Source organism: Borostomias antarcticus (genome assembly GCF_949987555.1).
Source record: "Borostomias antarcticus genome assembly, chromosome: 19".
Lineage (NCBI taxonomy): Eukaryota > Metazoa > Chordata > Actinopteri > Stomiiformes > Stomiidae > Borostomias > Borostomias antarcticus.
The window spans coordinates 9,898,215-9,915,425 of NC_140252.1; the positions used below are offsets into that span (position 1 = coordinate 9,898,215).

Consider the following 17,211-nt stretch of genomic DNA (forward strand, 5'->3'; position numbering starts at 1 on the left):
AAGTCCTTCTCCTCCCCTCCTCCCTCTCTCCTCCCCTCCTCCCTCTCTCCTCCCCTCCTCCTCCCTCTCTCCTCCCCTCCTCCCTCTCTCCTCTCTCTCTCCTCCCTCCCTCCTCCCTCTCTCCTCCCTCCCTCCTCCCCTCCTCCTCCCTCTCTCCTCCCCTCCTCCTCCCTCTCTCCTCCCCTCCTCCCTCTCATCTCCCCTCCTCCCTCTCTCCTCCCTCTCTCCTCCCCTCCTCCCTCTCTCCTCCCCTCCTCCCTCTCTCCTCCTCCCCTCCCCCTCTCCTCCCTCTCTCCTCCCCTCCCGGGAGGCTGGCTTTAGTCACAGAGGATGTTTTGCTACAGCTCTAGGGCATGTGTGTCCGTGTGTGTGTGTGTGTCCGTGTGTGTGTGCGTGTGTGTGTGCGTGTCCGTGTGTGTGTGTGTGTCCGTGTGTGTGTGCGTGTCCGCGCGCGTGTGTCCGTGTGTGTGTGTGCGTGTGTCCGTGTGTGTCTGTGTGTGTGTGTGTCTGTGTGTGTGTGCCCGTGTGTGTGTGCGTGTCCGTGTGTGCGTGTCCGTGTGTGTGCGTATGTCCGTGTGTGTGTGTGTGTGTGTGCGTCTGTGTGTGTGTGCGTGTGTCTGTGTGTGTGTGTGTCCGTTTCTGTGTGTGTCCGTGTGTGTGTGCGTGTCTGTGTGTGTGTGTGTGTGTGTCCGTGTGTGTGTGCGTGTCTGTGTGTGTCCGTGTATGTGTGTGTGTGTGTGTCCGTGTGTGTGCACGTGTGTCCGTGTGTGTGTGTGTGCACTTGTTATCAGCAGGCCCTTTGAAGCCTCAATCTGTGGGTCCAGCGGATAGCTTGGCGGTTCTGCCTCTTACCTCCTCCATGGGGATGACCTGGGCATATCCCCCTCCCGCAGCGCCCCCTAGGGTGGAACACAGGCATGACAGTCAGACGGGGAGGAGTGGCTGAGAGACCGGAGCCGTCGACTCCGGACCACATGACCACAGAGACAACGTTTACACCCTGGTCCAGCTGTGAAACCCCGTCTAGCCAATCCTCACCCTTGGGCTTGTGATCCCTGCACCCACTAAAGGCTTGGAAATTCATAAAATACCGGACAGATGAGCTTATGACCCCACACCCACTCTTCATGTTAGGATAGAGCAGGTGATTATTATTATTATTATTTAATTTACCTTTGTTTTTCAAGGGGAAAACCCATTGAGACCAAGGTCTCACTTGAGACACTTTGGTTACAAAGTATTCACTTTTCAAAATCACAAACAATATAAAATCATCATAGATACGTCTTATACATTCAACTGATAAGCCTATTAGCAACATTATTTCAAACATGCACAGACTCTCAATTTCAAATTAATGGATCACATTTTTGGAATTTACCCAATGAGACTAAGGCATCTCATTTGAAAGTCTCTTGAAAGTAATTCGATGCTCTAGGAGAAAGACAGTTTTCTCCCAGTTTGTCGATGACCCGAGGGACCTCAAGAACCGACCAGTCCCGGGACCTTGTCTGGCAAGAACGCCATGTGATGAAGGGAGGTCAGGTAATAAGTACTATAGCTTTTGTAAGATACTGTGGCTTTGTAACTAGGTACTGTAGCTTTTGTAATGTAGCTTTGTAATTAAATACTGTAGCTTGTGTAAGATAGCTTTGTAATTAAAGGAGTAGTTAAGGAGTAGTAAAGGGAAAAATCACATTTAGCCCTGTTTTAAGGTTACTTATGATCATATACAATGGTTCAAATCAAAAAGTTGACAAAACTAGCACTTTTGAGAAAGTTGAGAATTGCTCTACCACCGTTTAGGTCATACAATGGATGTGGATGGGCATCTTGAAAAATCATTCAAAAACATGTTAAACTCTCGATTTCAAAGACAAGAAGCTCACCGAGGGGGTAATTGGTGTCCGTTGGTGTTCTGACATCAAATTCGCCGCAAAGTATGAATCCTGTAGGGTTTTACTGATCATTTTATGAAATCCATTGAATTGTATTGACGTGACCATTGTAGATGTGTAGATCAATCCGCAGAGGGGATTCAGGAAGCGGAACTACTTACGGTAGCTATTGTTATTGTTTATGTTGCTAGGCTACCTAGTTTGCGGACGTTTACACACGTATGTGCTGCGACTAAATAGTTCTATGCTAAATATTTTAAAAAGCCTTTCCAGATGAACTAGAATATTACTGTATGGCAAATTATATGTCAGAACGCCAACTAACACCTCGGTGAGTTTCTTGTCTTTGAAATCGAGAGTTAAACATGTTTTCTGAATGATTTTTCACGGTGCCCACCCACATCCATTGTATGACCAAAACGGTGGTAGAGCAATTATCAGACTTTCTCAAAAGTGCTAGTTATGTCAACTTTTATTGTATGTATATGTATATGATCATAAGTAACCTTAAAAAAGGGCTAAACATGATTTTTCCCTTTTAAATACTGTAGGTTTTGTACGATAGTTTTGTAATTAAATACTGTAGCTTTTGTAATGTAGCTTTGTAACTAGGTAGCTTTAATAAGAGCTTCATAAACATACAGGAGCCAGTGACCCGGGACGGCCAGCCTGATACAGGTCACCATGACGCTTCCTAAAATGACCCCCAGGCCTGATACAGGTCACCATGACGCTTCCTAAAATGGCCCCCAGTAATAAAACCAAGATACAGGGTCAAGCGGTTTGAAGGGCCAGCAAGTATAATAGGGCCAGCATGTATAATAGATAATGTTGCCATAATCGAGTACTGACCGGGAGGTCGCCTGTACTAAACGCTTCCTAATCAAGCGAGGAACGTGGGGGTGTGTAGAGGTGATGATCAGTGGGGGTTTTCTCTGACCTTTGACCCCAAAGGTGGGTCCCTGGGAGGGCTGGCGGAGGCAGGCGAAGGCGTTGAGCTGCAGGTGGGCGGCCAGCGCCTGGACCAGGCCGATGGTCACCGTGCTCTTACCCTCGCCCAGCGGGGTCGGCGTGATGCTGCAACCATGGAGACGGCGGAAAGGTTAGACACACACACACACACACACACACACAAACTCTCTCTCACACACATACACATACACACACACGCGCGCACGCGCGCACACACACTCTCTCTCACACACACACACACTCACTCACACACTCACACACACACACGCCCACGCGCATGCACGCACACACACACACACACACACACACACACCCACTTAAACACTCACTCACAACCACACATACACACAACTATATGACATAATAATGATGATCTGTCCTGTTTTATCTTCTTATTTTGATCTACTACTTTAACTATGATTCTATTTATTCTGTTAAGCACTGTGTGTGATACATTTTCTTGTATGAACAGTGCTATATAAATAAAGTTGACTGACAATTGAATATCTCATCTGTATCAGACACACACCCCAACGCTACAGCATTGGTCTCACATGATTTACAAGCATCTGGGTGATGTGCATGATTGTGTGATGTGCATGGCCTCGCCACGGGGTCATCAACATGATCAGGGGGAACGACATGGCTGCCACCATCAGAAGGAGGAAGTGGACTTGGATAGGTCACACCCTTAGGAAGGACTCGAATAACGTCACGAGACAGGCCCTGGAGTACGATCCACAGAGAGGAAACAGGGCCTGGAGACGCTCCACACTCCAAGACCTGAAGAACATGGGAGTGAGCTGGCAGGAAGCACACGCCCAGGCCCAGAAGAGAGGGAGATAGAGAGCTCTGGTGGACACGCCCTACGCCCCTCAACGGGGTAAAGAGGACTAAGTCAAGTCACCGACAAAACGATTTCTGCTAGAAGCGCCTCGGAAGTTCAGCGAGAGTTAGTGAACAGAGAGAGAGAGAGAGAGAGAGATGGAGACCGGTGACGAGGGGACACGTCTCATGTCCCCTCGTCTGACGGACATCTGTCTCATTTATCCATGGACACTTTCTCTCTCTTTCCCTCTCTCTCTCCCTTCCTCCCTCCCTCCTCCCTTCATCCATCCATCTCTGTGGACACGCTCTCTTGGCGGTGAGACTCAAAGGCATGCCTGTCGCTGGGTGTAATTGCGGGGGGGGGCACGCCTCTCCAGAGGGTCCGCAGGGAACAAAGAGGGCTCCTTAAGGAGACCACTGTGTGTGTGTGTGTGTGCATGTGTGAGAGAGAGAGAGAGAGAGAGAGAGAGAGAGAGAAAGATGGAAAGTGTGTATGTGTGTGTGTGTGCATGTGTGAGAGATAGAGAGAGAGAGAGAGAGAGAGATGGAAAGTGGGTATGTGTATGTCTGAGAGAGAGATGGTGTGTGTGCGTGCATGCGTGTGCACGCGCGTGTAAGAAGAGAAAGAGAGAGCGTGTGAGAAGAGAGAGAGAGAGAGAGCGTGAGAAGAGAAAGAGAGAGCGCGTGTGAGAGCAGAAGAAGCGATAGCAGTGCAGCGGCGTATTCAAATGTGCTTTCATTCTGGCCCAGTATGGTTTACACCTGTTTGAGCACATGGACGAGAAAAGTGAGAGTGTTCTGTATCTGTGTGTGCGCGTGCACGTATGTCTCATCTGTCCAGGGTTTTTTTGGGGGGGGGGGGGGGGAAGAGGGGGGGGGGGTCAGCGGTGCATTCCCCAGACAGACGGATGACCGGGCGGACAGATGAAAGGAGGCAGTGGGGTCCGGCCGGCTGTCAGAGCTGCCGCATTCACACACCCATCAAAGAGGGGCCCAGTGCCCCCCCCCCCCCCACACACACACACACCCACCCCACCTCCTTCAGCCCGCCTGCGTCAGACCCCCGGAGATAAGAGACCCCTGGCCGCTCTCTCTCTCTCTCTCTCTCTCTCTCTCTCTGGGAAAATAACTCACTCTCTAATACTCGTTCACTCAGTTTCACTCTCACTTACAGGGAACGACACACACACACAAAAGGCTCAGCGTTCCAGGGAGAATTCCTCCGGCGCACTAGAGGGAGCTGTCTCCCAGGCCCTCATGGACAAGTGTCCTGTGTGGTGCATGAATGAACGAGCTCATAGTTCCGACGAGATTCTAGGCTGGGTTCCATAGTGCATACTTCTACTTTTTACTACCAGTATGTACTACAGCTGCCCGTAGAAAGTATGTACTTTGCACGCAGTACGCATCCAATCATCCAATTGGGAACATACCATTTTGTCGTAACGTTATGCCTTGAAATGTGCCCACATCCGTCGCAGTCCATAAAGAGAAATTCATCCACAGCTGCAGCGGCTTGTAATTTTCGGGTCAGAATAGCCAGAAAAGCCTGCTGGCTTGTGTACTGCAAAATACGACCGGATGTAGTAGGACATCCTGGTCATTTTTGCCGTACTGCATGTAGCATACTATGTATTGGGACATATTACATCCTTATTTGCCATACTAGATAGTAAGGACAGCGTTTCCGCTGGTAAGGCACCGCCACGGCAAGATCCTTGCCACCACACCAAACATTTGATACAAAAAACATTAATACAAATTAGGCTATATATAAATAAAACTTTCTAAATATTTCTGCCTAAATGCGCTTTCAAAACCACTGTCGCGCCCACATTAGGACTATTTATTTTCAATAAAGAGCCTATAGGCCGCGCGCTCTGTGCCGCTCCATGCTGCTCCTTTCTGAGGTGATCGGAAGACTCCGAAGGGATTTTTTCTTCAGTGAGCGGCATGAGGTTACAACGAAAGATAGGTAGGCTATTGACGCTCAAATATGACCATAGTGTTAACCAGTGTTTGAATTGGGCCAAACACTGGTGCTGGCACCTAGGCCTACTCCTCAAAATGCCTAGCCTGCTGTCTAAAATACATTTATGTTAGTAATCTAAGTGCCGTTATAGCTACAGTTAGTAGTGCCGACAGCTCCTGCCCATCTCAAGCACGTTGGTAAAGGCTTTGGTTTTATAATTCCCTGATGACAACTAGCGGATTCTATAACCTAATATATCAATACAATTTTCCAGATGAATTCCGAATTTTGAAGAGGAAGAGAGAGGAGAATAATGAGACCAGTCAGGTAGGCTAGGTTATTGAAGAGGAAGAGAGAGGAGAATGATGAGACCAGTCAGGTAGGCTAGGTTATTGAAGAGGAAGAGAGAGGAGAATGATGAGACCAGTCAGGTAGGCTAGGTTATTGAAGAGGAAGAGAGAGGAGAATGATGAGACCAGTCAGGTAGGCTAGGTTATTGCCGGCTAGCCATGATTCACACCAGGGGATTCAGGAACAAGGCAAGATACCTGTAGTAGGCTAACAGTTTTGCCCGCTTCCCAGGGACCAGTAAATTCTGTTCGGCCAAGAGGAAGAAGCCTCATGCAGTTGTCTGATCGGACAAGTAAAAAATGAATATGATAAATTGGCCTTGTGTTGCTAATGTTACGTAACGTTATCTGAAAATACAGTTTGAGCCGAAGCGGAGCCTGCTCCATTTGAGCTACGCGCTGCTGTCTGTCCGTCAGTCAGCCCTTCAAGCGAGCGTTGTCAAGGACACATACACCACAAGCGCGAGTAGGTTCTGCAACTTTCGTGCGAGTCAGGTGCAGCGCTGCCTGATGGATTGTGCGATGGTCTTTTTGGCTGGCTGAACTAACACTAGCTTGCGTTAATGTTCCTCCAGCCACCTAAAAAATGCCAATCAAAATAACAAAACAGCAGCTGTTACCATTATAACAGCTGCCGTTATAATGGTAACCTACAATACATCTGATTAAAATATGTCTATAAACCATATAATTTATTAAGTGCCTGTGTGGTTACTGTTTTATCCCGTCCAGTTACATGCAATTAATTATATTTTAAGCTCTAGGACTTTACCAGCCTTACGAGATAAGTTAGGCCATCTTTATAGGCCTACTTATAGGAAGGGGACAGGAGAGAGGAACAAGGGAGGAAGAAGGGCGGTCTCCGATCCCCCGCTTTGGTTTCGAAATCGGACTCTTTTTTTCACACAGCACCACACCAAGAGATCAGTTCCACAGGAAACACTGGTAAGGAAGCATGCAATTCGGAATGCAGCCTCAGTCGAAGATTGAACATATTAATTGTGTCTCACTGGCAGACACGAGGACAGACACACACACACACACGAGCGCGCGCTCACCCGGCGACCAGGACATATTTGCCGTCGGGCTGCTCGTGGAGGCGGTCCAGCAGGGAGAGGCGGACCTTGGCCTTGCTCCTCCCATACGCCTCCAGCTCCTCGGGGAGGAGCCCCACCTCCTCGGCCAGCTGCTCCACGGGCTTGGGGGTCTGGCCACGCGAGATCGCCATGTCACTGGAGCAGGAGGAGAGACGGGACCGGTGAGAGGGGTAGGGGTGGCTAGTGGTTCTGGGTAGGTAGTGGTTCTGGTTCAGGTGAGAGGGGTAGGGGTGAGGGGGTAGGGGTGGGTCCTGGTTCTTACCTGGGTACGGGTGAGAGGGGTAGGGGTGGGTCCTGGTTCTTACCTGGGTACGGGTGAGAGGGGTAGGGGTGGGTCCTGGTTCTTACCTGGGTACGGGTGAGAGGGGTAGGGGTGGGTCCTGGTTCTTACCTGGGTACGGGTGAGAGGGGTAGGGGTGGGTCCTGGTTCTTACCTGGGTACGGGTGAGAGGGGTAGGGGTGGGTCCTGGTTCTTACCTGGGTACGGGTGAGAGGGGTAGGTGTGGGTCCTGGTTCTTACCTGGGTACGGGTGAGAGGGGTAGGTGTGGGTCCTGGTTCTTACCTGGGTACGGGTGAGAGGGGTAGGGGTGGGTCCTGGTTCTTACCTGGGTACGGGTGAGAGGGGTAGGGGTGGGTCCTGGTTCTTACCTGGGTACGGGTGAGAGGGGTAGGGGTGGGTCCTGGTTCTTACCTGGGTACGGGTGAGAGGGGCTGCAGCTTGAGGCTGCGGAGTCTCCAGGGGCGGAACTGCTGCTCCTGGACCCAACGACTACAACTCCTCACCACACTCTGAGAGAGGGGGGGAGAGAGAGAGAGAGAGGGGGGGGGGGAGAAAGAGGGGGGGGAGGGGGGAGAGAGAGGGGGGGGAGAGAGAGAGAGAGAGGGGGGGGGAGAGAGAGAGAGGGGGGGGGGGGAGAGAGAGAGAAAGAGAGAGGGGGGGGGAGAGAGAGAGGGGGGAGAGAGAGAGAGAGAGGGGGGGGGGAGAGAGAGAGAGAGAGGGGGGGAGAGAGAGATAGAAAGAGGGGGAGAGAGAGAGAGAGAGAGGGGGGGAGAGAGAGAGAGAGAGAAACATCAGCACCATAAGGTCTAGAAGGATGTCAGAAGGCCAGCCGTAATTGAAGTGTGTGTGAAGCAGCTGTACGTGGTGAAGGTGTGTGATGCATACCTGCATCCTCAGGGCAGCTGTGAGCGGCCCCACAGACATGGAGGACTGCTCCACGCCACCACCATCTGGGACAAACACGCTTTCAGAATGCAGCCACAAAAACACCCGCAGATAAACACTGCATTTCTCTCTCTCTCTCTCCCTCCTTCTCTCTCTCCCTCTCTCTGGAAACAACTGTTTCCCTCTCTCTTGGAACAACTACAGTGCATACCTGTCAACCCTCCCGTTTTTCACAGGATTCTCACCAATTTGACCCTTCTTTCTTGCCATCCTCCTGTTTGTTAAATAAAGGTTCAAATACGGAAGATCTATGGGAAAATATTTAAACGGGAGTACAGGGAGAAGGAAGGGTCAAATACAGGAGAAACGGGAGGGTTGACAGGTATGCTAGTGTCTGTAAAAAAAATTAAAAGTATTAATTGGTCCGGGACCTTTTCACATTAATGTGTTACAACATGGAATCAAAATGGATTTAATTTATATTTTAAAATGTAACTTTTCATCAAGTACAAATATAAAACAGAAAATAATTCAATCCACAAGTATTCACACCTCCAGAGTTAATACTTAGAAGCGCCAACTACAGCTGTGAGTCTGTTTGGGTGAGTTTAGATCAGCTGTGAGTCTGTTTGGGTGAGTCTCGATCAGCTGTGAGTCTGTTTGGGTGAGTCTCGATCAGCTCTGAGTCTGTTTGGGTGAGTCTTGATCAGCTGTGAGTCTGTTTGGATGAGTCTCGATCAGCTGTGAGTCTGTTTGGATGAGTCTCGATCAGCTGTGAGTCTGTTTGGGTGAGTCTCGATCAGCTGTGAGTCTGTTTGGGTGAGTCTCGATCAGCTGTGAGTCTGTTTGGGTGAGTCTCGATCAGCTGTGAGTCTGTTTGGGTGAGTCGATCAGCTTTGCACATCTGGATGCAGCATTTATCGCCCATTCTTCTTTGAAAAATTGCTCAAGCTCTTGAGCACTTTGGTGAACAGCAACTTTTAAGCTTTTCCACAGATTCTCAGTTGGATGGAGGTCTGGGCTTTGACTGGGCCATTGCAGGATATTGACTTTTTGTTTTTTAAGCCACTCCAGTGTGGCTTTGGCTGTATGTTTGAGGCCATTTTGCTGCTGGAAGGTGAATCTTGAAGAAGTCCCAGGTCTCTTGCAGAGCACAGCAGCTTTTCCTGTAGAATTCCTCAGTACTTTGCTCTGTTCCCTCTGTCTTTGTGAGTTTCCCAGTCCCTGCTGTAGAGAAACCCCCCCATAACATGATGCTGCCACCACCAGGCCTCACAATAGAGGGAGGGTGTTCAGGTTGATGTTAGGTGTTGAGGACAAAAAATGAGATTTTAGTCTCACCAGACCATAGAATCCTCAGTCTCCCGCGTGCCTTTGGGCAAACTAGCTGAGATTTTATGTTTTCAACAAGGACTTCCTTCTTGCCGCTCTCCCATAATGCCCAGATCTGTGAAGTGTCTGTGCTGTTGTTGCACAGTTTCTCCCATCTCAGCCGTGGAAGACTGTAACTCCTTCATTACCACAGTTTCTCCCATCTCAGCCGTGGAAGACTGTAACTCCTTCATTACCACAGTTTCTCCCATCTCAGCCGTGGAAGACTGTAACTCCTTCATTACCACAGGCCTCCTGGTGGCCTCGCTGACTGTGGCCCACCTCGCCTGGTTTGTGAGGAGAGCCTGTTTTGTGATTCAAAGTTGAGTCATATTTTCTACAATGTTATGATAGACTTAAAGCTACATGAGATATCTCTGCACTTTGGCGGCCTCTCTGGTCGTGATGAAATCGGCACTGCGTTTTAAGAACCACACTTCCCACAATTCCTCACGCACTCGCTGTAATGATGGGAAAAAATATAACAAACGTGCGTGGAGCAGATTGGATTGGAAGATTGTAGCTACTTCAATGGACTTTCTGGAAGGATAGCTTTGATGCAGGTAAATACCGGTCTTCTTTCTTTTATGTGCATGTAGATAAATTCGCAGGGCAAAGTGTTTGTTGTCTTCCTGATATTGTGACACGCAAAACGCGTCACTTCCGCTTCTGCCACAAGATTTCCCGCTAGTGTACTAGCCAGTACACTGGAATTATAAAATAATAAATTCACAGGGTCTCATGCAGTCTCATGTCACGAAAACAATATTTGGGGTCTTGCTAAGACCAATTCATAAACAAATAGACAAAGTAAAGGTGAATATTACAAAAAAGTTATCTCATTGAGCTGTAACTGTGTTCCAGGCGATATTCAAAGCCTTAGAAATGTTCTTAAATCTTCCCCTGATCGTACTTTTCAAGAGCCTTCCATCCCAGATCTCTTGGAATGTTCCTTGGTCTTCATGGTGTCTTACTTTGGGAACGCACTAACCAACTGTGGGTTCACCCAAGGATGTATATTTATTCAGACTTTACTGCACATACAGGAGGACTCCATTCAACTGTTTATGTGGCTTCTGAAGAACCATGACTATGCAAGAGCTCATTTAGGTGCGTCACAGCAAAAGGAGTGAATACTAATGCAATGAATTGTTTACCGTTTTGTACTTTGTGTTTATCAGTGACAAGAAAAAAAGCAGAGTTTGATTCCATGTTGTTACACAATGAAATGTGAAAACATCCGAGGAGGGTGAACACCTCTCAGGTTCTGTACTGTGCGCTAATCTGCTTCTGATTGACACCTGTCAGTCATACCTGTCGTCAGGGCGGGGCCACAGTGGATGACAGCGGCCCCGGGTCTCAACCAGGTGGGAGGGACATCCATATGCCCGGCCCCCAGGAAGACCACAGCATCCGCCTGCATCACCTTGGTAACAGGAGAGGGAGAACGGAAGGTAAGGCAGAGAGGAGAGAGAGAAAAAGAGAGAGAGAGAGAGAGAGAGAGAGAGAGAAAGCATGAGGAAGAAAAGGATGATTGATTGAATTTATTTGAAAGTTACAAATATTTACACCACAAATGCCACACGATGCTACCTCCCAGAAATGCAGTATATTTATAAATTAACCTAATCTAATAAGTTAATTAACTTATTACCTGTAATTAACCTAATTACCTGCCTATAATTAGTTGACTGCCGTCACTGCCAAAAAAAACAAGACAGCCCATTTAAGGTTTTCAATCATCTATTTCTTAACTGCAGTTCTAAAGCTAGATTATTAATGGAAGGACTTCAATGTGCCTGGCAAACTTCCATCAAACAAAGCCCGAATGAAGAAAAGCATATTTCATGACTAAAATATCCTATACCTGTAAATATCCAAATCAGCTTCAATGGCTCAGGTACACACTGAATGAATGTCTCTTGTGTCTGTGACGCAACTGGTCAGATAGCTTGGGTTACTTCACAAACATTAAAGACATTCATTCTGGATTGAAGGAAGGAAGGAAGGAAATTTGTGAAATTGCAAAGACAAGGTGGACAGGCGTGTGTGTGTGTTCCACGACTCCATATTCACATGATAAGACAAGGTGGACAGGCGTGTGTGTGTGTGTGTTCCACGACTCCATATTCACATGATAAGACAAGGTGGACAGGCGTGTGTGTGTCTTCCACGACTCCATATTCACATGATAAGACAAGGTGGACAGGCGTGTGTGTGTGTGTGTTCCACGACTCCATATTCACATGATAAGACAAGGTGGACAGGCGTGTGTGTGTGTTCCACGACTCCATATTCACATGATAAGACAAGGTGGACAGGCGTGTGTGTGTGTTCCACGACTCCATATTCACATGATAAGACAAGGTGGACAGGCGTGTGTGTGTGTGTGTGTTCCACGACTCCATATTCACATGATAAGACAAGGTGGACAGGCGTGTGTGTGTGTGTGTTCCACGACTCCATATTCACATGATAAGCCTCACCAAGTCATCTGCTCAGAAACTCAAGTGATCATTCTAGCTGCTCTGGGTCGAAGCCGGGCGGAGTGAGAGGAGGAACGAGACAAACGACAAATATATCAGGGTCTACGCCCACAGGGTGGACACATAGAGTATATACACACACTGGGGCAGGCGCATGTTTTCCTGTTAACTGCTACAGTTAGGAGATGGAACAAGGTTTGAGGTTGTGACATGGCCACAGTTATTTTCTGTCCTGGCCACACAGTGAACTGCCCCCCGACATCAGGACTGCTCATATTTCACCATAGGCTCAAAACTCACCTCTTCAAGAAGTACTACCAGGACTGTCCCTCTTAAGCACCTATTGTTTTTTTTGTTATTTACTTTTGCACTTTACCTTAAGCACTAGATTATACTCTTAGTCACTTGCTTAGAAATGAGATGCACTTGTGAGTTCTGGTTAATAGTAGTACACTAACTTCCTATGTTAAATGTAATTATTCTAAGTCCCTTTGGATAAAAGTTGTCAGCTAAATGACTAGTGTAATGCGAACACCCAAAGACATGTCATGCTGTTGCTAGTTGAGGATTTCTGGTATAGGACTGGACCTATGTGCACATTTTGGTGATTTTTCATGCATGGGAAGTCAGACTTCCTAGGAAGAATATTGGCATTGGCAAGAGGGTTCCGGCAGCTGAGGCAGCCCGGCCTCTAAATATTATAATTTAGAGAGATGTTTCGTTGAGTCAATTTGAGCAGAGCTTTGAAGTCCCAAACCCAGCTCAACGTGTCACAGTATGACAGCAGGACAACTTGCTTTAGATTTTTAACAGTTTGTGTTGTCAGAATAAGAGCAACACCCCCACCCTGTGGCCAAACAAAAGAACTACAATACTGTTCTTACAGGTTGCTGTGTATTCTGTTTGTGATTGTGAGCTGTGTGGCTGATTGTGTGTGTGTGTATGATTGACTGTATGTTACAATGTGTGCGTGTGTCTGTTTGTTTGTTTGTGTGTGTGTGTGTGTGTGTGTGTGTGTATGTGTGTGCGTGTGTCTACACACCTGTTTCTGTAGCCTGTCTGAGGTCCTCTGGCTGTTGAGGACCATCATGCCACCTCGCTGCATCAGGCACTGCAGGGCCACCCCCAGGGGTCCTTCACCCCCAACCAGCACCACTACCTTCCCCTCCAGAGGAGTGTCTATGGAGCCAAAGGATTCAGTCAAACACACACAAAGGAAAAACATACAATAATAGTGTTTCTCATACATAAGTGTAATGGTTAGTGTAATGGTATAATAATCTATAATGGACATGACTGTATTATGTGCTATACACAATCACACCTATGATATTTCCACTGGATTGGGAGTTCCATACATGACATCTTTTCAATGAAAATGTCCAGAAGGAGGTGTGTGTCTCGTAGCTTTGCTCGGCGGTTAGCTGAGCCTGGTGTGAGTGAAAGTCGGAGCGATCCGATCTCCCACTGCTGTCCTCCTCCTCATCTTTAACCTGTGACCTCCCAACCCCTGACCCCTGACCCCGACTCACCATGTCTGGCCAGCAGCTCCATGACGGCGGCGGCCGTGGGGGGCAGGAAGCCCTGGCTCAGGTCCCCTCGGACCAGGCGGCCCAAGTTCAGGTCTGTCACGCTTTGGCCAACACACGCATAAAACAACGGACATTGAGAATCTAAGTCAGAGGTGTTGGCACAGGACTGACGGGTCAGCGTTGGTCAAGTTACTGTAGACATGTTTGAACGGAACAGGCTCATACTCTCTTGATAAGACAAGCCAGGTCAGCCCTTAAACGATAGCCCGGCGTTCCATCCTAATTTCAACACGACGTGTCGTGTTTCACTAGCGTACGTAAATAACCCCCTTGTCTTAATGCCCTGCAGCCCATTCTGATTTGGGCCAAATCCGAGGCAGCATGGCAGAGGAGGAATTTAGAATGGTACCAACCCACAGATACACACAACAGCAGCACAACAGCCCGGTACGTAGTACTACTGGATGCTTTTAAGATCCCCTTTTTTCAGAATACTGTCAACCTTGGGGGGTTCTAGTGAACAGAGCTTTGGCAGCCTGCCAGCCATCCAAATCCTTTGCTCCAGGCCTGAGCAGCAGATCAGACCTGATCAAGACACAAAAATCGCCTTCATCTTCTCCACTGAAAGTGATGTTAAATCTGCAGCTTTACTTTTTTGAGTCTATGAAACTGACACCCCCTTATGCTGTGTTCACACCGGGCGCAAATTTTTCCTGCGGCGGCGAGTTTACATAGAAAGTCAATACAATTTGTGCGAACTGGGCAGCGGGCGGCGCGAATCGCCGAACTCTTCGCCGCGCGCCGACATTCGCAAAAGTTAAATTTTTTTAACTTTCTGTGGCGGATTCGCACAGCGACCCATTGATCCCGCACCGGTGTGAACACAGCATTACTTGTGTGTGTGTGTGTGTGTGTGTGTGTGTGTGTGTGTGTGTGCGTGTGTGTGTGCGTGCGTGTGGTTCCTACCCATCCACGTCTTTGTCTGGTTTGAGGGCGTTGAGGACCCTGCTGGTGAGGGCGGCGGGGGGGAGGTGGAGGTAGACGCCGTGCACCCTGGGATCCTCGTTCAACCTCAGAACCTCGTCTATGATCTGGGGGGGGAGAGATGGAGAGAGTTTATTATGAGAGAGCGAGAGATAGAGATAGAAAGACATAGCGAGAGATAGAGACACTAACAAAAAGAAAGAGACAGTAGAGACGGAGATGGCGTTTATTATGAGACAGAGCGATAGAGACAGACATAGAGACAGAAAGTTTATGATAGAGACAGAAAGTTTATGATAGAGATAGAGAGTTTATGATAGAGAGGTAGAAAGAGAGAGTTTATGAGAGAGGGGTAGAGAGTTTATTAAGAGATAGAGATAGTTTATTATGAGACTTTATTATGAGAGACTGAGGTGAAGAGAAAGTTTATGAGTCAGAGAGAGAAAGAGGGAGATAGAGACAGAGTTTATTATGAGTCAGAGAGTTTATTATGAGAGTCAGAGAGAGAGGAGAGAGACAGAGTTTATTATGTCAGAGAGAGAGAGAGAGAGAGAGGGAGAGAGAGACAGTTTATTATGAGTCAAGAGAGATAGGGAGAGTGTCAGTGAGTTTATTATGAGTCAGAGAGAGATAGTTTATGAGTCAGAGAAGAAAGAGAGACAGAGTTTATTACGAGAGTCAGAGAGAGGAGAGAGAGTTTATTATGAGTCAGAGAGAGAGGGAGAGAGTTTATTATGGGAGTCAGAGAGAGAGGGAGAGAGTCAGTGAGTTTATTATGAGTCAGAGAGAGAGAGAGTTTATTATGCGAGTCAGAGAGAGAGAGAGAGGAGAGAGAGTTTATTATGCGAGTCAGAGAGAGAGAGAGAGGAGAGAGAGACAGAGTTTATTATGAGTCATAGAGAGAGAGGGAGAGAGAGAGTTTATTATCAGCCGGACCACCTAGCAGGGCTGCACCACATTCCCAACCCCCTCCGCCCACTAAGAAAGAGGAGGCTGCATATTCTACTGGAGCTTAATGCCGCGTTCCAGATAGGATTTTGAGCTCGTAAGTTACAACTTCAAGTCACGACTCACGACTTCATAGCGTTCCAGGCAAACTGTCTGAATGCGTGGCATTCTGGATAAATGTAAACAAGCCGATATGGTAAAAGCTTGAGATTTGGCACATTGTCAGAGCTGACAAGCTAAACATTGTATGCCTAATTTCGCTATGCTAAGAAATTGTACGTTACATTTTATTTATTGACATCGGCTTTTCGCCGTTTGCATGGTCACGTTCAGGTTTACCTTATCGTTAGCTAGCTAGCACTAGCTATCTCTTGCCAACATATTTGGGCATCATTACATACACATAGCAGGTTGTAGTGCATAATCGTTTGTATTATTTTGATTACAACGTACAAATTTACTTTACGTTGCCCTAAAGTTATCTTTGTCGCCATACCCATGGGGGCTGCCATCTTGCTTAGAGGGCTGTGTGACGTCAGAGAGCGCAACTGGGAGTACATCGATCTGTACGAGTTCACGGGTGAGAAGTTACAGGTTTGACTGCCATTCCAGAGCATTTTCACGTGTAGGAGGTAGGAAAAACAAGAGTTACGGGTTGCCTGGAACGCGCCATAAGGGCACATTTCCAAATTCCACCCATGTTTAGGATTGGGACTGGCGAAAGCAAGTCCTCCCTGCCCACTCTTATGTCCATAGTGAGATTGCTTGGCTAAGCTCCCCAAAAGGTGAAGTACGGAGACTCAGAGTCAAATTGAGAAATGGATTAGGCGCTCAGCCTGACGTAGGCAGACTGATATCAACGATGAATGAGAGAACTCTGGGGAGGGCGTGGCCAGACTCGCAGGGAAGGGGCGAGGAAGAGGAGCGACAGGAAACGACCTGAGGCGTCCAATCAGAATGAGTTGGGTTGGGTTGGGATTCACGCACAGCCGGTTTCACTCACCTCGTCCTCAGTGCACTCTCTGGGCAGACAGATCTGAGTCACGTTCAGGCCCAGCTATGGACACACAAGTAAGTCTAATTAGACTAACTAGTCTTCAATAGTTTGGCTTAGCAAGAACAATATCACAACTATTCGTAAAAATGAAAGTATTTGTACAGAGAGAATGAGAGAGAAATCAAGGGGAGAGGGAGAAAGAGCGAGTGAGAGTGAGAGTGAGAGAGAGAGAGAGAGGGAGGGAGGGAGAGAGAAAGACAGGGTGGTTCTACCTTTCCAGCCATCTTCTTGTTGATCTCCAGCAAGCTGTCATCTTCACCTGCCTACACAAAGCACACATGGACACATACACAAACGCATGGGTGGGTGTTCTAAATTCACCTTCTCCCCAAAAGAGTTCACTAAATCAATCACAAACTCAGACACAATTCAAACTTAGCCCTTCACTGACTTTCAGAGCCTAATCGAAAGTCATCTACGCTTGTGTGTGTTACAGAGAGAGATGGTTTGTGTACCTGTATGATGGCCAACATGGGTTTGATGGCGTGTTGATTTCTCTGCAAGGCCATCATCTCCTCCTTGGTCCTTTGAATGATATCCCTACAGAGGA

At 47.8% G+C, this 17,211-nt stretch overlaps 1 protein-coding gene across 1 annotated transcript in view; it reads right to left on the bottom strand.

Annotated features, from left to right (window-relative positions):
* mthfd1l (methylenetetrahydrofolate dehydrogenase (NADP+ dependent) 1 like) overlaps positions 1 to 17,211 on the bottom strand; it is a gene marked incomplete at both ends in the record, with an annotated part of 68,784 nt that overhangs the window by 50,573 nt on the left and 1,000 nt on the right. Inside the window, 12 exons of the mRNA XM_084453954.1 lie at positions 853 to 899; positions 2,839 to 2,975; positions 7,079 to 7,252; positions 7,810 to 7,907; positions 8,284 to 8,348; positions 10,969 to 11,080; positions 13,183 to 13,319; positions 13,673 to 13,773; positions 14,639 to 14,763; positions 16,608 to 16,661; positions 16,874 to 16,924; positions 17,117 to 17,201. Coding sequence (XP_084310080.1) covers positions 853 to 899; positions 2,839 to 2,975; positions 7,079 to 7,252; positions 7,810 to 7,907; positions 8,284 to 8,348; positions 10,969 to 11,080; positions 13,183 to 13,319; positions 13,673 to 13,773; positions 14,639 to 14,763; positions 16,608 to 16,661; positions 16,874 to 16,924; positions 17,117 to 17,201 — 1,186 coding nt within the window. The remainder of the gene's footprint in view (positions 1 to 852; positions 900 to 2,838; positions 2,976 to 7,078; positions 7,253 to 7,809; positions 7,908 to 8,283; positions 8,349 to 10,968; positions 11,081 to 13,182; positions 13,320 to 13,672; positions 13,774 to 14,638; positions 14,764 to 16,607; positions 16,662 to 16,873; positions 16,925 to 17,116; positions 17,202 to 17,211) is intronic.